Source organism: Bombus terrestris, chromosome 3 (assembly GCF_910591885.1).
Source record: "Bombus terrestris chromosome 3, iyBomTerr1.2, whole genome shotgun sequence".
Lineage (NCBI taxonomy): Eukaryota > Metazoa > Arthropoda > Insecta > Hymenoptera > Apidae > Bombus > Bombus terrestris.
In genome coordinates, this window is record NC_063271.1 from 18,026,302 (window position 1) to 18,049,280 (window position 22,979).

At 33.2% G+C, this 22,979-nt stretch overlaps 3 protein-coding genes across 8 annotated transcripts in view; 1 reads left to right on the top strand and 2 right to left on the bottom strand.

Moving 5' to 3' along the window:
* LOC100645613 (probable serine/threonine-protein kinase DDB_G0282963) overlaps positions 1 to 15,921 on the bottom strand; it is a 50,110-nt gene extending 34,189 nt beyond the window's left edge. Inside the window, exon 1 of one of the 2 annotated variants that reach the window (XM_012319290.3) lies at positions 15,390 to 15,921. In XM_012319290.3, the coding sequence (XP_012174680.1) occupies positions 15,390 to 15,470 (81 nt within the window). In that variant the 5' untranslated portion in view covers positions 15,471 to 15,921. Of the gene's footprint in view, positions 1 to 2,795; positions 3,158 to 15,389 lie in introns of those variants that run through there. The other variant, XM_012319289.3, reaches the window with a different exon arrangement.
* Positions 10,418 to 20,260, top strand: LOC100647713 (UPF0605 protein CG18335). Of its 3 annotated transcripts, XM_048404112.1 has the most exons (8): positions 10,418 to 10,648; positions 10,718 to 11,340; positions 18,408 to 18,546; positions 18,687 to 18,783; positions 18,865 to 19,040; positions 19,143 to 19,305; positions 19,677 to 19,914; positions 20,092 to 20,260. In XM_048404112.1, exons 2-8 carry the CDS (start codon positions 11,336 to 11,338, stop codon positions 20,159 to 20,161), a joined length of 888 nt encoding a protein of 295 aa, XP_048260069.1. In that variant the 5' UTR covers positions 10,418 to 10,648; positions 10,718 to 11,335; the 3' UTR covers positions 20,162 to 20,260. The 3 variants fall into 3 exon arrangements, with proteins under 3 accessions (XP_048260069.1, XP_012174686.1, XP_012174685.1); XM_012319296.3 differs by having other exon boundaries at positions 10,418 to 11,340; XM_012319295.3 differs by lacking the exons at positions 10,418 to 10,648; positions 10,718 to 11,340 and adding an exon at positions 18,137 to 18,233.
* Positions 18,121 to 22,956, bottom strand: LOC100644987 (kynurenine aminotransferase). Of its 3 annotated transcripts, XR_007223330.1 has the most exons (10): positions 22,799 to 22,956; positions 22,223 to 22,362; positions 21,971 to 22,121; positions 21,533 to 21,769; positions 21,203 to 21,446; positions 20,967 to 21,133; positions 20,534 to 20,884; positions 20,262 to 20,456; positions 20,054 to 20,153; positions 18,121 to 19,898 (listed from the first exon to the last, which is right to left on the bottom strand). XR_007223330.1 is itself a non-coding variant. In XM_012319297.3 (8 exons), the coding sequence occupies exons 2-8, from the start codon at positions 22,360 to 22,362 to the stop codon at positions 20,397 to 20,399; spliced, it is 1,350 nt and encodes a 449-aa protein (XP_012174687.1). In that variant the 5' UTR covers positions 22,799 to 22,956; the 3' UTR covers positions 20,186 to 20,396. The 3 variants fall into 3 exon arrangements, 2 of the variants coding, with proteins under 2 accessions (XP_012174687.1, XP_020723594.1); XM_012319297.3 differs by lacking the exons at positions 18,121 to 19,898; positions 20,054 to 20,153 and having other exon boundaries at positions 20,186 to 20,456; XM_020867935.2 differs by lacking the exons at positions 18,121 to 19,898; positions 20,054 to 20,153; positions 22,799 to 22,956 and having other exon boundaries at positions 20,186 to 20,456; positions 22,223 to 22,383.
* Positions 22,957 to 22,979: the final 23 nt, after the last annotated feature.

Genomic DNA, 22,979 nt, shown 5'->3' on the forward strand with positions numbered 1-22,979 from the left:
AACAGATACGCCGAAGGATTTCACGAGTAATGTGCGCGCCACGAGTCCACGAGAGATAGCGGATCCGTTGTCGATAATGTTGGTGAAGAACGGACGGTTTTAAGGTGCTGATTTATCGAGAACGCCATTTAGAGATGAAAGCATACGCCGTTGAGGAAACGTGACTCGTTAATCGTTACCATCACCGATTTCTTCGACTAGTTATTAACGAGTCGCTGAATCGCTATGGCTAGGATATCGTATACACTGCGATAGTTACAGGCATTTGATCGTGTTGTTAGATGATTAAGGAAGGCATGGATTTCTGTGCTTAAGGATTGATCCTTGTTTCGTGTATAATTTGTAGTTAGATATATAAAGTGTTAAATTAAAGAAATCTTATCTGCGTTTGCTATTTTACGCATATGTAGCTAATTGTATACGAAAAAATTCAAACACGTTTAACGAAATTTTAAACCCTGTTTGCTTCCATTTTAGTGGAGCATAACAAATTAACCAAGATCGTTTTTCTTGTTTCGTTTTTTCTTTTAATTCTTGTCAACAGAAATGTTTGAATGATCGTGTTCTCTCGTGTCATTCACAATGTCCACCAATTTGCATAACACGTCCTCGTTACCGAAACGCCTGAATCGTTGCAAAAAAGAAACGGTAAAGAAGTAAGTAACTTACAAGAATAAAGGAAGAGCTCCCGGCTACCTCGTGAGAATTCTATAAATTTTTCGAAAATCCGGCTAACGGTCAGTTTGCACGGCATTGTATCTTCCATGAACTGGTTACTTTCACAAAAACAGAAAAACCGAAAAGATAGGTAAAGACCGAATACTTACTCGTATACAACGTTGCCACGATTTACAAAGAAGAGAAAGGGACGCTAACGAGTGTGTTAATTATCGCATTCAATTCATAATAAATTCAGAGCATGGAAATGGCTTTACGTAATCAAACGGTTTATCCATCCTAATGAAATCGTTATTTCTAATCCATTCATTCACTAATGCCAACAAATTATTGCTATAATCAATACTATGCAATAGTAACACAACCCTATTTTAGCTTCTCTTTTGCGACACAACATTCTAACATTCTATGGAACGGAAGTGTTCTATAAAGTTTGATTACAGTATAGTAATACATATATGTATATTTTAGTGTGGATCCAACACTGTAGCTATTCATGTGACATCATAATGGTTATGATGGAAATGCGTAGGTCTAATTATGAAAACTGGATATATCAGAAAAAAGGAACTCGGGTTAATAAGAATATAATTACAAAAGCAAGAAATATGGTATTAATATGTAACTGATAATTAAATATCTTTAAGAAGAGGACGCACCTATTTCCCCAGCTCTCACACACACGTATACACGCACAATTTGAAACGTTAAAATACAAACCAAAATACAAACCAAAATTTTGGACAAAGTAATGTACACTTTTATATAATCTGTTAAATGTTATTAAAATTTATTCTGCATGATTTGGGTCGGTCTTGAAGGGAACATTTGCGGGCGGCAATTAAGCAATACCCGGTTCGTCGGTTACTTTTAATTGTTCTTAACGAAGCTAAACGCAGTCGTGGTCCACGTCACGGCGCATAACAATGAATAACGGTCCTGGTGAACGAGTCCGTTTACTTTGTTCTCTATTGTCATCGCCGACGACAATGAGCACGCGACGGCTCGAAATGCGTATCATTGATGTACGAGCCTTGTGTGTACCGAATAATTACGCATAAATCCAACCAAGATCAGTTTGTTTTATAAACTGCAGATATTTTGCGTAATATGTATAACGCTCTTATTATGCGAGTGTAGTTTATATTCGTATAGATGCATGTTCATATCCAGTAATGTACAACTAAATTAAATCATTAACTTTATAATCAAATTTCAAATTAAAATTACGAAGGAGATTTTAGAAAGAAAGACCTTAATTTTTTTACTTACATTTTTTAAATATTTTCATTCGCTCCTAAGTAAATCAACTGGTAAATTAAAATTTATTTATTATTTATTATTAATATTTTAAAACGTGAGTAAAAATAATAGGTGTATCGCATCTGACGGAATCGCTTGTTCCCATGTCTCGAACGCGTCTCGATAGCTCGTTAACCGGTTTCGATCGCGTTCCATTTACTCCTTGAACTTCAACTTTACTCGTGTGCTTAATAACGAAAATGGACACGTGACACGCACTGTTTACCCTTCGAAAAGTTATCCGTATTTCATAAAGTCATTCTAATTTAACTACTAAAATAAAATAACATTTCCGTTTCTTCGATAAAATCCCTAATATCTTATGCATCACTAATGACATATTTCTGTTATCGCGCATTGTTAACTTTATATCCTACATCTGTGCCATGTATAATATTCTTAGATTAACGCTTTTAATAATGTTACAATATAATAATATTAGAAAATAATATAAATATTATAATTCTAGAATGCTCCACATTTCGTAACCATTGAAAACATGTAATATCGATCAAATAACAGTTCTACTTTATGATTAGAAATTCGTATATGCGCCACACTTTGAACAACTACTTTATACCGATTTTCTTTACATATGTCAAATCTTACATACAATGTTACGTTTATAATAATTGAAATCTTTTGAAGCTGAAGAAAACGAAAATACAAAGATAACGTAATTAGTCGCGATGCATAGGAAAGCAAGGGCTATTTGTCAATGAGTTAACGAAATGAAGTTGATCGTGGGCCGCGCGATTCGATACGGTTGCAATCAACTTCGGCGTGGAATTCGAAAAAGTGTGCACTTCACTCACCGTCAGCTCGGCATTTCGCCCGGCGTCGTTCGACTGTCGCCGATGGAAACCCGTCACGCTCGAGAATATCGTCGACACGATCATGCGGCTACGATGTTTCACTGGTCACCTTTAGATCGAATAATTACAGTGCCGCGAAATCGGAAACATCACGTAGACACCGATTTGAAAATAATGTTTTGCAACGCTGCAGTCACTCTACGATTACGCGTTTCCGTTACCGTATTCTTGACTAGACGTAAGTTTCGTTAATTTCGGTCACAGCAGCTTGAAATTTGATATTTTTCCAACGTGTTCACTAGACGAATACTTAGATTGCTGTACGATCTACGAAACACACCTGACCAATGGTCGAACGATACTGAGCCGGTGGCACAGTCGCGAATCTCCCACTAGACTGCCACCACCCCCTCCCTTTGAGTACCAACTCAGCTCAAATCGTCAAGTGAGCAACCCTTGGCGGTCTTCTATGAAAAAACAAATATTTGTAGGAAACTTTAGATTTCAACCAAGCTAAGTGGAAATTTCCGCCCTTATAAATTAACAGTTTTACGTTTATAAATCTATGTATATCATCTAAAATGATCTCTGAAAGCTAATTTCTAATAAATATGAAAGGATATAGTGATTAATTTATTTAAAATGGAAGATCTAGTGGAACAATAGTTATTTTTGTTTCAATGGAATTAAGACTTTAATATTTAATAATTTCAACATTGATACTTATTTTATATAATTAGTTTTGATAATTAGTTTTTATCATTAACTTTTATTTGATTCATGCGATTGTAGTAGCTCTTTATGTTTTCTATTATATATCGTACGTGACATTGTGAACACATATGTAACACGTTACACAGATGAAGAACTCAGCTCGAACAACCTAAAATCGCGTAGTATAGAAACAATGTTCTAAAGGAAAGCAAAACAGTTCCATGATGACTTGAAGCGAGGCTTAACGCACTGTAAATAGTCGTGTACGAATAGAATATATTTTGTAAGCGAAAACGTGGCAAAACTTGCGAAACCTGGTAATCACAATAAATGCGGCAATAAGTATCAACGCGCGATTTACTATCCATTGAATTTGTTGAACACGTAAACTACAGGCTGTCGCCGTTAGACCAATGCTGAAAATACTCCTTCCATGTATTTAACCATGTGTGCGCACATGTACACAAGATATGTAAAAGGTGATACAAAATTAGTAATCCCAAAAATCGAAGATTTAACCGAAAATAAACTTTTAGCTGATAAAATTTTCACCTTAAAATTGAGAATAAACGTTTGGATGATAGTAGTAGGGGTACCACTGGTTGAGACTCGTTGCTATAAGTCATTTTGTTAAAGCTATTAAAACATGCGCTTTTGTTTCTTTCTTTGCAGTTATTATTCTTGAACCTCTCAGCATCAAAACACCGTTTCAAGTAGACTTGACCCATGTTAAATATGTTAGTAAATTAATATTTCTATTTCATTCCATTTTCTGTTCTATTTTACCTTCTCGCGTACTTTTCATCGATAACACTTTGTTATCTCATTAAACTTAAGTACTTTATCATGTTTTTTTATCATGTTTATCATTTCATTATGTTACTATAACTATAATTTATTAGTCCGCCAAATTGGTCCATTTACAACCTATCAATATTACTTTTAGTAGCAAAATTGACAGGATACGTTTTACTTACTTTAGTGAAACATCGTATGACCCTTTCGTGACCCTTTTTTCACACGCTGTAAAGTAATAGTGAATCAAACGTGAATTATTTTCCACGGTGTCTGTGATCTTGTACTTTAATGATATACGTGATGCACACTATCATGTGCTCTGTTCCCCAGAGGGTGTACAGATTATAATAGTGGCACCATTATAAAACCTTCGAGATAGCCAGTTATGAGTCACGCTTACGGTGTAGAAGGAAACATCACGGCGGTATAAATGTTAATATTGCTCGTTTATTAGAAACCAGTAGAACGCTGCTCCACGGCTAACAGAAGTATGTACATACGTATCATTTATGCTATTAAACTTCACGCGTGTACAATCGTTCGGGGTTTCGTTTATTTCATCAAAGAGAACACTAAAAGCGCAAGATTAAAACTACCAAGTCAGACAACCTTCAGGCCATTACGTAATCACGTATTTTCCAGAAGGTCAAGTAACTTTTTAACATCAATCGACGGATGATTGCACCCTTTGAGAGGTAGCCGCGCGTGAGTCCACCTATAGCTAGCAATAATGTTGAAAAATCAATGCAATCTGTGTCCAACGATGATTTCGTTCGAGACGCTAAAGAAAAATTTTTATATCGTCGTTGATTATTTAAAACTGATATTTTTAGTGAATTGATGATGAGCAAGCAGCCGATATAATTGTTTATGAAAAACCAGAAACTCTAAACACTGTATTTTGCTTTTCATTATTTTAATATTGTTTGGTTAACATTAGTTACCACAGAGCATCCAACTTTCTAAGGGTGCTCTGGTAGCTATTCGTTACATATGTATGTAATATATGTTAGAATTTCTTTTAGTATCTATTATATAAGATTATGTTTCCTAGCAATTATTAATTCTAAAGCAATTAATGAAATAAGTAATTAATAAAATTAGTGATCCTTTGTTCATAAACAATTTCAGAATTATGTAAATATAGAATTTATTGTGTACAGATGTTTTCTTCTCTTCTGTACGTGAACTATACTATAAATATTCAACTACTTATAAACCTGAAGATTTTTAGCTACTGTCTCCCTTCTTTCACGGATTTATTACTAGCAACGCCACTATTAGCAACGAACTCAGGAAACGATAAAGTTAAACTCAGTATATTTTACTTCACTATTTTAACTATATATCTTATAAAATGAATCGTAAACTATGTACTTTTTACCTTGGTTTATTTTTTTTACAGCCTATTCCTTGAGAATCGTGTTAATTCCAACCTTTATGTCAATAGTGTAAGTAGATCATCAACTTTAACAGATAATATAAGCTTTCATCTACCCAAAAGCTTAAGCTTCTAAGCTTCTAATAAACTTCTAACAAATATGTTTAAATTAATAAAAGACTCAAAACCTTAATTTCTTTCAACTGCTTCATAATTTATTAATATATGCCTATAGATGGACGAGTATCAAACACAATGTGATCCTAACAATGAGTCTATAGATGTATTATATTTGTCTTTTGCTGAAATGTATTTCACATATCACCTCAATCTATCGGTTTTTCAGTAGTTGAAACAGTTTAATTCAATCGCAGTCGGACAATAGCTCGGTCGCAAATGTCGATGTTCCCGGTTCTTTGATCTCTTTCTTGCTCACGCGATCTCTTCTCTGGCATGGCTCTCCCACATTTGGTTCTAACCTGACCGCATTCCAGGAAGAATCTGTGTCTCCGCCTATCAGAATGCACTTTACATCGTTTTCGACGCGCGAAATTGCAGCATCAATGCGCATGCTTTAACTTAATTGGATTGGTTAGATCGGCTAAAACAGTACTTGAATAAACGCAGGCGTATTATTCAGAGAAAAATGAGGAGAATTTAAAGGATGTCGATGCGTTGAATTTGTGTTAGCCAAGAACTACTTGTTAGTATTGTAATTAATAGGCCTTTGAAAAAATGTTTAATGATAAATGAAGCAATAATCAAGATTTTTCTAACCAATTAATGACCAAGATTTATTCCCACGTTTTGCCGATTATCTGTTATTTGCAATATCTAATGATTTGATTATGCGTTTCATGGATAGTTGTTTTGAAATGGAATCTAAATGAAAATTTGATTCACTCCTTAAATGTTATAATTAGTACTCTACCTCTAATCTACTTGTTATAACGGATATTATAGTATACAATATACAATAATATTTTCCTGAACGGAACAGTTTCGATGCCGTTTCGTGACTGAACGACTAGTATGCAGTCTGTATCAACCTTCACATGGCCTGTACTGGTAGAACACGTAGTATGATTTCTTGACCCAGTAGCTCCGCGTCGCGTCGTCGTCAGGGTGCTTTATGGAAGATCGTCACCTACCTACATAGAACAAATCAAACCAATGCAACGTATCAAGTCAATAGGCTCAAACTAGTTCTATTGGCCACCATAGCTATTAAGCTTGGCTGAATAACATCAACCTGTGCTTTTGAGCTCTTACCGTGGCACGCTGAACTATGGAATTATATGTTTTTGCCAGACAAATGATACGAAGGTTTTCTCTACGGACATAGTGATTCTTTAACACTACAGCTACCGACACTTTGTGTATACCTATTCCTATCGTGTGCGGTCAAAATGACCGGTGATTAAAGAAGTAATAGTTTTTATGATTTAACTTAGATAATGGTTAATTTATAACTAAATGTATATAAAATGATGAACTTTCATAAAATTTCGTCCAAATTTGCTTTTGTTTAATTTCAATTATAGACTTAAATAGAATCACACTTTTATTTATATAGAGATATATCTTATTCAACTTTGCTGCGTTTTTTACAAGTTATTTTATTATCAAATGTACATTTGCCGCATAAATATTTCCCGCATCTTAAACAAATTTTCGTAATTTTGTAACCTTTACAATTTTTTACTTATCCTTGACAAGTTTTTTGTAGTATTTGTTGATAATTTTATTGCATGGTTTTTTTCCCGCGATTCTTTATGTAAAAGTAATGTATGTACTAGGTTTATAACAATTTTGTGAATTCTCTGTAAATTGGCCCCATACTGTAGATACCATTGCAAATTTATTGGTTCGTAAACGTCGGCTTCTTTCGCTCATCTTATCAAATCGTATACACCTCATAATTTCAGCAAAGTCATTCCTTCTTATTGTTTTTAAAACAAATGCAGGTCTGCAAATTTTATTCCACAAATATTAGACATCTAAATTTTTTGCCTGATATGCACCGCGGGCATATAACAGAGCAATAAATGCATTTAGTTTTGTTGTATCCAGCTTCCTCGTAATCCCCAATACTCTAAATGCTTCTTCTTCGGTACATTTTATTATATAATACCTTATACGGTGATCAATGATAAGATAAAATGACCTAAAAATATTATGAACTGATGTATTACCAGGTTTGAGACTTGCATCTATTTCTTTCCAAACTGTTCCATTGGGCCCAGTTTCACTCTCTGCCGTCAACGATAATTTCTTTCCTTTTTGCCCTCATGCAAACGCTTATTTATAATATTCAACTCTGATTCGGTTGTAAATAGCTTTTCATGTGTTTCCATGCCGTTTTCAGTTGCTAAACATTCTCGTTCATCGCACACTGAACAGTCTTCTTCTATGTCCGTTATCTTTTTTATAATTTTTTTTTTTGAAAAATCCTGATATTATTAGAGTAAATATTTATCACAAAATAATACCATGTACGGAATATAAAATTATTGTCAAATTTGATATGCTTTATTTTTCCTTTTATAACAACTTTACACAAAACGCTCTGAGATGCTTTCTGTCTGAGTTTTAGAGATAACAAATTTAGATGTCGACTAATCGACTTAGAAACCGAGATGTATTCTAGTCGAAAAGACATTTTTTTTTTTTTATTTATTAGAATATTTACAATCAATTCTCGTTGAGAATTTTCAGTAACTTCATTTGGCGTGATACAATGACATGGTTTATAATAGTTTTATATTGTTGGTTCTAGTAGGATCTAAGGATTTAATCTAAAGCGGATTTTCTTTTTAGTCTGCGGATCTGGTCCGTCATGTCAAGTAGTTGGGTGACTAATGGGTTATGGTGGTTGTTGACTCTTGCGTTATATCTGCTTCTGGACCTGTATATTTCATCTTTGACTGTAGGTATCTTGAGGTCGTGGTGGATTGTTTCGTTGGTAACATACCAGGGTGCATTTATTGGGGATCTTAGCGTTTTCGATTGGAAGCATTGGAGTATTTCAATATTGGAATTACTTGCGAAAAGACAATAGCAAGTAAAAATATGATCTTTGACCATTGGAGATGACCATTCTCCACCAACGGTTACTCGAGGGTGGAATTGGCAAAGCTTTTCCCGTGTTTTATAGCAATGAGCAATAACTGTAAGAAACTTCTTGACTTTTAAAATGTTTGTAACAATGAACTGTAAAAAGTGCTAAATTTTACGGTGATTAGGATTAGGATTAGGTGACCTTAGGATTATAATGGGCCTGAGTTGATATGTCTTGACAGTTGGTGGCTATCTTGATCGAGGAATGGATTGTTTTATGACAAGATTACGGGTGTAACAACTGTTATTATTTATTATACTAATTTTCTTTGTCATTTGATCTTGTGGTAGCCTTTTCTTTGTACTGATTGCATTTATTTTAAGAATAACTAACATATTTTGTCGGACGGTCAAAATGACCACTCACGGTAAGCAAGGCAGAATATAAATGTTTCTCAGAAAATAAAAGAGCAAACTAAAATTAAATACAGGAAAATATATTGCATGCGTGTTTTAGAAAAAGTCAGAAATTACGAAGCGATATGATAAAGATTAAATATGGTTAAATTTGTGTAGAAATCGCGAGAACGGCCAATTTGACCGCTCCGGTAAGTTTAGTGTTAAGATAAAAATTTCATGTGATCGTGATCGTGAGCATAATTTTGCAATAATTAAAATAGTTGACGATACTTTGGTACTTCCAATGGCGGATCCCAATAATAATAAAAATATAACATTAATATTACTACAGTCTGCAACATTTTTTACGTACACAATTAATGTGAATGTAATTATTTCAGCTATACATTGAGTACTTCTTTATTCAACATATAGGAAATTATGGGAGGTTATAAGGAAGCCTACGTCACTTCCTGAGAAATATGGCCACGAGAAACTGTGGTTTTCGAAAGAACTCGATAAAACCACAAGCCGCACGATTGTCCTTGGTGACCAGCTAAATGTATTTCAGTGAAATACTTTTTTTATTGATTTCAGTTGAAAGGGATAACAACGCTGTATCCGTGAGAAATCTATTTCACGAGGACTACTTTTGTGGGATATTTGTAGGTCACTTTATCCAATTGATATTGATAAGTTGTTTGAAGCGTTTCATTATGTCATGTATATTTCTACATTTAATTTCTTTTTTCTAATTTAACCAATCGATGAAATTATTATTCGTTTAGAATGAAACGTTCCTCTTCACTTAAGCTTAAATTTTTTAATGGATAAGGACAATCGATGTTTATTAATCGCTAAAAATGCTTCATTTTTCACGCAATTCGTTTACTATTGGAGAAACTTCATAAGATTCTGTTACTTATGTTTAAAATGCTGTTGGAGTTACAAAATTAAGGAAAACAAATACATATGTATTTTGTACAATATATTTTGTATTTAAAGTCTCCCTATTCCATAAATACTGTTAAATACATACTGAGAGACAATCGAATCCCTAGTACAGCGAACGCATCAGAGAAGAGCTTTCACTGTAATCCTTTGTATCTCCCTACAATTATCGAAACGCGACTTCAATAGCATTTCAATGAATGCGGCCGCGGCGCCGCTCCGCGGCGGATAGAATACAGAACGCGCGCGGAAGATCATCCTCGTGGAAGGGTTCGTACGCGTTCTTTGTTCGCGGATGTGCATATGCTCATCGTTCGTTCGATGAGTCAGTGCCTGATTGCGCATAATATAGTGAGAAACGCTGCTTTTCCTATGTTGGCTGTCGATTTTCTAATTGAAGCATATATTGCCGTTGAAAAATACCTGGGCACGCGTGAATTACAAAAATAATATCTTTTGATTTATTTCATTCGGATTGATCAGTTCTTTTCTTTTTTTTAAATCACGAGTTTAAAACCACATACATGCTCCAAGGTTATTAGTGACCACGGTGAGAATAAAATCGTTTCAGTATTCATGAACAATTTACCTACAATCTCACAGATTCTGTTCATAATAGTGTGCGACAGACACGATCGACTGATTGGTCATCGGCATTAGACACTGTCGATATTCCTGGATCGTGCGATCGGAACAATGAAAACGCAGCAAATACAATGCGAGTCACGACGTTCGTACGAATACGTTCCCCGCACATGGATTTGTCTCAGATTGGATGACACAAAGACGAAAAGGCGGAAACATCGGAGACGGTAATAACAGGAAGAAAAAAGGACGAACGAAAAGCAAGAAGGAAGGAGCATAAGACGAGAAAAGAAAAGGAAGAAGAAGAAGAAGAAGAAGCAGAAGAAACAACGACAAAGCAAAGGGTAGTTGAATGTGCGCGTATGATTTACGTGCACGAGCAATAGGCTGCATAATTTATCGATCGATCGAAAGCGCATGCGCCGTTGCCTGGTACACGATTATGTATGCGCGACTGCCGAACAGCACACGAGTAGTACCTACGTCGCGCAATCGATCACTGTCCACCTCGCTCGATGACGTTAATGAGGTTGATCGGTACTTAGCGATACTTTAGCCTGCTGGCCATTGCAGTCGATTATATGCACCGTTTGTTTATGCAACGAAGAAATGATGCAACTTGTTGCCGGATGAAGACGTTGTACGTGCAAGCATGGGGTACGTAGAAAAGCACAGTGATAAGGATATAAAAATAATTGAACCTTGAAAGTAATCGGGATCGGAAGATTCTTGCGATTGCTATTAACAGTAAGAGTAAGGTTCGTAATGCTGTAAAATCACAGCCAAATTGCGAAAGGCAATTTTATTGGCCCAAAACTTGATCGCAAGGAATGCAAGATGCTATAGAAACGAATACAGTCATGATGTTGTGATGAAACCAATTTTGTGCAGATTTATCAAAATATCACGAATAATTCTTTCTTTTGCGTAAAATCATGAATTAAACTAATGTTTCGTTAAAGTCGCTTCGCTAACTATTGCTTACTCGCGTTACTGGCTAATTTACAGTTTATTACGCTATACATGGGTATAAACAAAAATAAACTTCCATTAAGATTTCAAATGTTCAATAAAAAGAGAAAGACGAAACTTTTCGATCAACCTAATATGTACCACCAAATTACTTTCAACCTCGATGGGCGATACTCCCAAATAGATTCCCATTCCTAACAGGAAATCCTGTTTAAGAAGGTCTTAGCCAGAATCAGTAACAAATCAACAACGAGGGGCATCGAGCGGCTGATCTGTCGTGTAATGGAATCGTCCAGGATTATCATTATTTGTCTATCCATCGAAAATAAGATAAACGTGTACAAACAAGGCGTCGAAAAGCACGGGAGGAATCCATGATCGATCAACGTCGTTCCATACGATTGTACAGATAAGCATGACCCTGCGATCTGTAATAAATCACTGTTAATGATTTTACACGCCTATTCTGGATACAATTAGCGAAGCCAAATCCACGCGATTATTATATTAAAGGCAAGATTTCGCGATAACGTAATATCCGCCCTCCCTTTATTTCAAAAGGTGTTTTCACAAAACAGCTTTTGTCTCGCAACAACTTTGCAAACGTTTTCCTATCCTTTATAGGAGTTTAAAAAATAGGGAAAATATCTATATATGATACAAGTAATAAACCGCAAAACAACGCCTGTCGCGCTTCTTAATATTTAATAATTTAACGTTGGCTATTTTTCGAAAAAAGGACCTATTTTAGAGCCAATTACTCCTAGAGAAACGCTTTTTTTCATAAATTACGTGGAATGATTCCAGAAATTGGTAGAAACAAGTTTCACTGCGCTAGGATGTAAAATGTGAAAGTTATTAATACATTCTACGGCTAAGCAAAAATGATTATCGTTACATTTTAGTCACGCGTTTGAATGAAAAAATTTTTTTACTCCGCATTTCAAAATATCGATCTCTCACGTAATGTACGAACTCGAAGTATAAGCTGAGAAAAGCTCATACGCTTTTATTGCAAACTTAAAATTCTTCGTTGTGTAAGTTAACAAATTGATCATGCGAAATCCAACACACGGATCGATTCGAGATTTGGTATAACTAGAATTTATTTATCATATAACCTCGGTATTGTATGATAATTTTGATTAGAACTATAAAAAGTTAAAGAAAAATAGACTTCTCCATACTTTTGCAATTGGGTTTATCGTAACGTAGCAGGTCTCATTTTACAGATAATTTTATTATACAACTTTTTGCTGAAACTTTCTCACGTATGACAAATACTTTTTAAAATATAAAACGAAATATTTAAGAGAATCATATATCTTTCGCGTAATCGATATTTTATTGATGAAGAACCAGAGGAAAACTATCTTGTTTTAAATATCTTTCCGATTCACCTTTTTTAGACTCAATTCGATTGAATTATATGCCTACAGGCGCCACACGGTAGCCTCTTTGAAGCTCGCATTACGCCGCAGAGGAATAATTTGTTTACCGAAAAGAACGATAGTGCGCCATAGACGTTCGCACGGAAGTGGCTGTTGAACGACAGACATTCGCTTAATAGGTTCGCTTCGACAGAATTTAAGAAGTAATTGGACGCGTAGACGAACGATCATAAATTCTCTAGTTCGCTGATGAATGAGTAAGCTACTCTATGTTTAAAGCTGCAACTCGGCCAATCATGCAAAAGATTCCCCAACGTTTGCGAATCTTTTAGACGATTGATGAAGACACGCGACGCAAGTGCGTGTAAATATTCGCTAAAGCGTGACATAAAAGAGCGAATTTCGTTGCGTGGATATCTGACGCGTATTTTAGAAGAACGACGAACGTATAGTTAGATCTCTATTTCACACGTTGGATACACATCTAAAAATTGTTGTACAATGCACATAATATATTCACAGAAATTTTCAATAATAAATGTTAAAATATTTTCATAAGTCATCGTGCATAACCAAAGAACGACTGTATGAAGTAGCGAAATTTATGTCTCAAGTTCTCCAATATCAAACATATCTCATTATGCGAAGTGAAAATGAGTTTCGAGCGCTCGATGACTTTCATCCGCGCCGCGGTCGCTGGAATGAATCTCAGAGACGGAATTTGTACCGCGCATGTCTTCGCCTATGGTTAAGCTATACGTCCACCCACGACTTGCAACGAGCTGCGCGATAATAAAGCTTCCGGTCTGGTCGTGCCAGCCGCAGGGACAGAAAGCAAAATGTCAGGGGAAGAGAAGAAAATTATTATTCCTTTGCCGCACGGCGCGTGTATAGACCGGAATACACGAACCGGATGCAACGTGTTTGATTTACTTCGAGTCACACCTGGCCACTATCCCCCTAGATATACCCTTAATTGTCGTTTTATCGAACGTGTAATTTTTCAATTTAATAAGTGATATACAAACGATTGTAGCATCTTATTTATAGGTCAAGTTCTGGTCGATTGTGAAGCTACGCTCATCATTCTAGCTGTTATCATTCATAGAAGAAATTTGCAATAAATTTCATTTCTAAATACTACAATATAGTTAACGAGGGAATATGAAAATGTATATGAAGGAAATAATATAAAGGAAACTGAGGAAAGATTGATCGAGTGTTTCGATATATTGTGGGCTTTCTCCGACTTTATAGGTAATTGTATAATTTCGCTTTAATTTCTCCGGTTTATAATTATATAATTACACATGATTATAAAACACACGATGTACAGCAAGTGTGGCGTCCATTTTCATCTATTATGTGTGTAATATATATAAACATCGTAAGAAAACATGATACAAATACCCTATGACTCGTATATTCTAATATTGGAACTCAGATATGAAGCAGCGAACGATGGAATTTTACCTTGCTACTTTAATCAAAGATAAACTGATAAGATCGCAATATGATAGTTGTTTAAAAAAAATTGTTTAAATAAGGTTTTCATATTAGTCCTGAATATACGTATATACATCGTGCTAATACTCAGTAAGCAATTCTCCTTATTCAACAGCTAATTCACCGCGTAAAATTAAACTGTACAAAAAAAATGTCAGCAAATAAAAGAAGTTGACGATGCCAATGTACTCGTGATAAAAGCGAAAACTTAAAGTGTTATTTAAATTACACATCGTGCAAGTAATTTTACGGTTCCTAGGTTGCCCTTTTATTTCACTGTTGAAGAATTCGACTAAACACATAATTTAATACAATATAATAGCGCACCGTTAACCATTACTCCTTATCGGTTTCACTTTTTATTACAGTTTGTGATATTACGACATTAGATGTATCGCGTGGTATTTCCCACCATACTTTCTTTCATAGAAAACCGAGATTTAATTATAGAAACGCGTGAACTATCTACAAGTCTACTATTCAACGATCAAACAATAGCCGATATTTAAAAACGCGTAAAAGGCGAAAGTATTACGATATCTAGAATATTAATACAAACATACGTCTCGCTTGACAAACTGTACTTTAATATCTCAATTTGTAATTTTTCCTATGCATTGACAGCGTCAAAATTTGTAAAAATTAGATATTTGTAAATAAATATATGTATTTTCAAAAGAGAAAGAGAACAATACCATTAACGATAAATTCTTAAGAATCTATTGTTAGTATAACACGAAAAGAATTCATTTTTCGCATTGTAAGTAATTTCACGTAGAATATATGTACGTAGATACATTATTTGAAGAAGTGAATAAAAATCGTTAGGTAACATACCCTGTCATCTTTAGCCAAATATGCAGGCTTGATGTCAGCGTCCACGTAGAATATAGAATTCATTTGCTGGTGAAACCACATATTTCTCTTGCGCAACACAAAACTTAACTACGTACTTTCTTACAGAAAACTGTCGGATTCATTTTTATTATTTCCAGTGTATTTTCACATGGACATTGTTATTCTATATTCGAAAAAAATCAAACGTTTCTATTATGATAATTTCTCTATTATGCGTCAGCACAATACAATTATTTATGATCACTAAAAATTAAAGCTTTCTCACTAAAACATTTATCAAAATAGATAAATATCATTTTGAGTAAGTTATTTATAAACACAAATTGTTCATATACACAACCAAATATTTGTACATCGATGTACTCGAAACGCGACGTATGATTCGAAGTAACATCGTTCCATCGTTAGACAGTAAGACAGCTACTGTTTATTTGCTATAAAGAATAACTTTTCAGTAAATCGTTGCTTCGCTATTGTATGTTCTTTTGCCGCGGTAGCCCCGTGAAAACTGGAAAGCGAAACGTTTATCGTACACCTCACTCGTCTGTGTATACGCAACGTGTCCTTCTCCCTACCCTCGCGTAAATTCGTTCCTCCCCCCTTGGCTGTTAGATGGCCCTTTTGACGACCAATTAGTGGGCCCCTTAATTCGTTATTCCGTGAAAAGTCACAGTAGAGTCAAACCGCCCCAATGTTCACGGTAATTAATCCTGCGTGCAAGTGTAATGGCAATTAACGAGGAAATGGCTAAATCACCAGGCTTCCACTTTTGTTTTTCTCAGTATTGTAAGCTCCAGGAGACGTTGATTCACGCTAGAAGCACCAAACCCATTAAAATGACTTGTCGATATCAAATCTTTTATTTTCATAATTGTTGAAAACACGCAAATATTTCTGGCGACTATTGCCTTTTATTGACAACGAAATAAAACCAGGATTACCAGATTGCGAATGTTTATAAAAATTCATATTTTTTATGTACTAAATTACAGGAATGGAACCTAGGTAGAGATTTGTTTTTCCTTCTAAATATTGTAACGAGTATATTTTTTCCATTTTTATTTATTACGTTCATTCTTGCATACATTTTTGCATATTTAAATTTTCCATAAATATATTACCATACTATTGTAATTACAAATATATATAAATATTTAATAACCTTTAAAATGTTTAAACATGATACTTTATCCAGAAAGCTACGAGATAACAATTTACCATAAAATCATTTAATAAATTTTCTAACTACATCGTATAATCATGATCGCAGCCAATCAACTCATATTATTCATTACATAATTTAGAATAATTGTATCATGTATATTGATGTAATTAGTAATTGCATATGAAATAATACTAATTGCCCAGTTAAACGTTGGACTGAAACACGATGGAGATACGTGTGGAAATTAAACACGCGCGAGCTAATATAATTTCAACGAACTAGATTTATGGATTTAAAACTGCGCTCGATATACGTGTCAATTTAATTTAATTAAATCAACTTCTTTTTTGCACAGCTTTTTCTTTTGTGGGGCGTTTCCTATCTATTACTGTTTTGATTAATAAAATAAGAAAAATTAGTAATATTTTTTTTAATAATAAACTTAAAATATTGATAATAAATTCATTTCATCGCGAATTATTAATATATATAATGATTCTTATTGAGCCGTGCTGACTCAATGGATTCGAAGGTACACTATTATCGTTCATAAAACGAATTTGCATTAAACTTCGCTTTTAAATGCTATAATACAGCATATAATATAGCATATAATATATAATATAACGAGGGAATATGAAAATGTATATGAAGGAAATAATATAAAGGAAACTGAGGAAAGATTGATCGAGTGTTTTAATATATTGTAGGTTTTCTCCGACTTTATAGGTAATTGTATAATTCCGCTTTAATTTTTCCTATTTGTAATTATATAATTACATATGATTATAAAACACACAACGTACAGTAAGTGTGGCGTCCATTTTCATCTATTGTGTGTGTAATATATATAAACATCGCAAGAAAACATGATACAAATACTTTATGACTCGTATATTCTAATATTGGAACTCAGATATGAAGTAGCGAACGGTGGAATTTCGCCTTGCTACTTTAATCAAAGATAAGCTGATAAGATTGCAACGTGATAGTTATTTAAAATAAATTAATTAAATAGCGTTTCCATATTGATGTGGAGTACACGTACATACATGTAACATATGTACATACGTGTTATACTTATATCGTAGCACTGAATCGTACTAATACTCAGTAAATAATTCTTTATTCAACAGTTTATACGCCGCGTAAAATAAAACTGTACAAAAAAAATGTCAGGAAATAGAAAAAGTTGACGATGCCAACGTATTCGTGGTAAAAGCGAAAACGTAAAGTGTTGTTTAAATTATACATCGTGCGAGTAATTTGACAGTTCCTAAGCAGGTATCTCATCTCACGTGCACAGTCACAAAATTCCATTGCACCAAACACAGTTGCTAATAGTAAGGCAGTTGGTGCGTCTCGATATAATGAAAAACGAACGATTAAAATTCATTTGTTTCAAGTTTCGGAAAATAAGGTGTTCTAAAGCAAAATTCAGACATTACTTAGCGGAAATGCAGTGTATAACCTTTCGGTAACTATGCCAATAAATTAATGTATAAAAGAAAAGATTCCTGTACATGGAAATAATTTAAATTCCACTTAGTCTGGATAATGTATTTAATTAAATTAACGTATCATTAGGAAATATATAACAGAAAAATGTCTGCTGGAACAGAATTATTATCCACAGCGGAACCACATCTTATTCCAGGGTAAATAGTACAGCGTTTATGTATTAAATATAAAATGTAAATACATTATGTTCGAAAGTGTAACATATACGTTTCCTAAATAATACAGTACAGTAAGAAATATTTAAAATATTATTACCCTTTAACTTTTATATTCATTGATACCTCTTCTACATTCATAAAGGTCCGTTTTAGATATGCCGGATACTGTCCTCAATATCGCTACAGATGTGGTGAAACGTATGGAAGTCTTACGCACAAAGTGCTTCTTGATCCTACAGTGAATCATGCGGAGACCCTCATTTTATCGAACCGTATCCCCGACGATTACGAGGTATTATACAATATTTTATAGTCCTTGTTCCTATTACTTTAATCAATGCTGTTTATAAGTTTAAATTAATTAAAATAATATATATAATATAATTTATTAAAATAATAATATTATTTATAATTATTTATAATCAACTATAGGTCCAGAGGCCACCGAAAAATGACATAGACGTAGTAAATGCTAGATACAAAAGGACCGACCCTATATTTATTCATCCTATAACACCAAGTTACGAAGGTACATATATGAAATGAAAATAAACATTAATGAGAAGGGTAAATGTACCAGTTTAATGGCAACGTAAATGTTTTATTTTAGGATTTACTCCAAAACTAAAAGCCAGAAATGGACAAAGATACACGGTGTTGGCTACAGAAGGACTTGCCGAATTTGAACGACAACAATTAAGAAATAGAGCGGCTCTTAATGAACTTAAACGAATTATAGATATACAAGCTGGACAGGGAGAACCAAGAAATTTAGAAGATCGTTTGGTAAAGTACCTATACGATCTCTTTTTTAGTTAAGATAAGGAAATAAGGAAATAAGGGAATAAGGGAAGGAATAATGAAATCATATCTAAATTTCTTATATAGCTCATAAAAAGTGAGTTTAAACTGCCTATGCTAACAGTTCGACCTGATTGCGTGGGTGTAACGAGGAATTTATTTTTGGACGAACAACACGAAACACCCAGCGATCATTCTCCATCCCCTTACTTTATGGACAATGCAAATCCGCAAAAATACTTTATCAGTCGTGAGTCCATCTTGTCACGTTATTATTAGCTTGAACTTGTCTTCGAATGATTCTATATGTAGTATAAAACTTACATAAGCATCGTTCCGTATGATTCAACTGTTTCACAAAATCTTTAACCTTTAATGACGTCCATAAATTTGACCTGTTAATAAAATGAATTAACAAACAGATATATAACAAATACGCGATATCGTTTGTAAAATAATATTAACAATAAAGTACAGATGGATCTTACGGATAGTGAAAAACGAATGCGATATTCTTTCATTCGAGAAAATGCAAGAAGTGAGTGTTAAAGTTAGAAAGATAAATATTAATTAGTTTTCCTTATAATATAAAATTTCAAACATTTAATTGTATTTTTGTAGGATACGGGGGTCACATACCATACGGATATGCGCATTTTGGAAAAACAAATGTTCCGGCTACTAACAGCGCCCTTTGCGATTTTACGTCTGATTATAGAAAACGACAAAGTACAGAATGGGCACCAGTAACAATTTCACGACCTGATCCACCTCTATTAATTCAACCCACTATTATTTACCACAAACATGTTGGTATGCTTCCAAATTATCTTGGACACGTTCCTGGAGAAACATTCAGGTAATCATTTCTACTTTATTATGCTATTATTTCTATTTTATGGTTTTTATTTTAATTTCTCATCGCAAATATTCCGAAAAATATGGAAAATATAAAAAATTGATCTTTATACATTATACACATGTATATGTATGTATACCTAAAAAATTTTATTTAAATATTAAATATTCCATTTAGATTCGGCAAAACTTTCGGAGCTGACACTAAAGATGCGAAAAGATGGCTCCGTGGTGATTTCTCTGCATAAAATATAAAATATAAGAAAACAGTCTTATGCATAATAAAAATTTAATACAAGAAAAATAACAATGTGTTTGTACAGGCTATATATAAATGTGAAAAATTACCCACTGCATATTCTAGTAAAATTGAATATAATTTAAAATAACTTTTAAAGATAATGCCTGATATTTAAGTAATTGGACAATTTTCTATGGATTTTTTATCTCAAAATTATTAACTATAGATAAATATAGTTGTTACTATTGCTGATCTTTCCATTTCATTAAAACATCGGCTGCTTTTTTCAAATTTTCATCTTTCTATGATAAAAAAGAAATCAATTATAAATACGAAGAAAATAGAGGCTCGATATTATCTATGCCAAATTTGTTCTTACCTTTATAAAGCAATATCTTACGTTATCTTCCCCTAAGTGTTTATGTTCAGGACTATAAAATACAGATGGGGGAATTCCTTGAATTCCAACATTTTTCGTCATCCATTTTGTGAAACGATAATCTTTATTCTCATCTGTTTCTTCTTCTAATCGTACTTTATCTTTTAAAGCTGACCAATTAGCTACCATAAAGTATCCTCCTTCGGGAATTGTTGGAATCATTCCTACATCGCTAAGAAATTTAGCCATATAATTTCGTTTTGGTAGCAACTCCTTAGCTAAACTCACAAAATAACAGTCAGGTTGACCAAATCTTTCTAATTCTTGTTCGAATCCAATAGCCACAGCCTCCTACGGAGTTAAAAAATATAATTTTAAATAATTCTAATAAGGTACATTACAATAAATATTTATTTAATAATTCTATACATACTTGAGTTGGTGTGTTACACGTATATACATTATTTTGATGAACAATTTGTAAGTTATATAGTAAATTTTCCGGACCATATGCCCATCCTATTTTCCACCCAGTAACACTGAATGTTTTACCAGCAGATCCAATGGTAATCGTACGTTCGTACATATCAGGTAATGTTGCTAAAATACATTCATCATTTAAATAAAATAATTAATAGAAATTACATTAGTACTATCAAATACTATTACCAATTCTAACATGTTTATATGGCTCATAAACAAGCCATTCGTACACTTCATCTGACACAACAAGGGTGTTCCACTTTTTAGCCAAATTAGCGATAAACTGTAATTCATCTAGAGTGAAAATCTTTCCCACAGGATTATGTGGAGTGTTAATGATTATTCCTTTTGTTTTTTCATTAAAAAGATTCTCTAATTCTTGTCTGTCAAATATCCAATCTGCAGAAGAAAGAGATCCCTTTGTGCTTTTCTTTGGAATACAAAATACATGATATAAATACGTATAAAGAGCTTGCATTTATATCAATAGTATACATACTTTGATAGTTTACTTACTGGTTTTAAGGCAATAAACTTTGGAATTCCTCCAGCAGATCTAACCATAGGTACATAACAATCAAAGAAAGGTTCAATAATTATCCACTCATCACCAGAGTTTGTGTGACCTTGTAACGTAGCATATAATGCTTCATAAGCACCAGAAGTTACAAGAACTTCCTTATTTGGATCTAAAGTACGGTTTAAGAGCTTCGAATACAATTTTGCAATAGCATTTACTAAACGTGGGTGACCCTAAAATGATAGAGTATATTGAAAATTCCCAATCTATAAATAAGATACATAAATGTACATAAAATGTTTAAAATCATTGCAATTAAAAGTGAAAAAATTCAATAACAACATCATGGACATGATGAAATAAGTAATGACCAACATTTAATAGCTCTGGAATATATTTGTTGTGTGTTTCTTTTTAAAATTGGAAATACTTACAAATCCTCTGGTATATTGATTTAATAGAGGATTGTCACTTGTAGTCACAGCAGCCAAAGCTTTAGTTAAATTTTCTGGAGCATAAAAATCTGGAAATCCTTGTCCTAAATTTATGGGCTTATATTTTGAAGCCAACTGAAGATATTCCACCCTAAAATCAAATTAATTAAAAATATGTATTTATAAGTACTTATATATATGTTTATATGTATTACAATTTTCAATACATCTCATTATTGAAATGTTATTTACCATACTGACTTATCATTGCCTTTAAAGCGATCAGGGAGATCAAATTTACTCATCATAACAGAATAACTTCGTATATTTCTTAATGTGGGTAGAGAAAGTAACACTTTAGCAGTTGTAGACAAAGAAATTTTAGTAAACATCTAAAAATAGTCACATACAATGAATGATAAAATAATGCTATACTTTGTGATAAATTTGTTGCTTTATTACCCTAAAATTTTATATTAAAAAATTAGTAAAAAATATAAAATGATGTATGAAAGAATTGAGAATACTATACTTGAAAATTATGATTTTATATCTACATATTTTAAGCACAATTTTTTTCATTTTATTAGTTACATATGATAAAAAAATCTAACAGGTAGTAGTTACAATAAATTATTGTTAAAGATAGTTCGTATAATGTTAATACATGAGGGTACCACGGACGTGCATCAAACAGCATAAAAGAAGTGTTATACATTTTTAAACATTACTTTTATTATAAATTATTATAAATTATTATTATTATAAATTAAAATATTATTAATCTAAACATAAACATAATCTGATATAATTATATTAAATTCTTACCAGATGGCATACACTAACGTATAATGGCTTACATTACCAATTTTACCGAGTAGAATTACGTATAATTGGAAAGTTACAAAATATGTACTTGCAATGATAAAATGATAACTATGATCACGGCCACTTCTTTATCAAAATAGTATGCTTATGCAACAAGTTGTTTATTAAAAAATAAAATTCC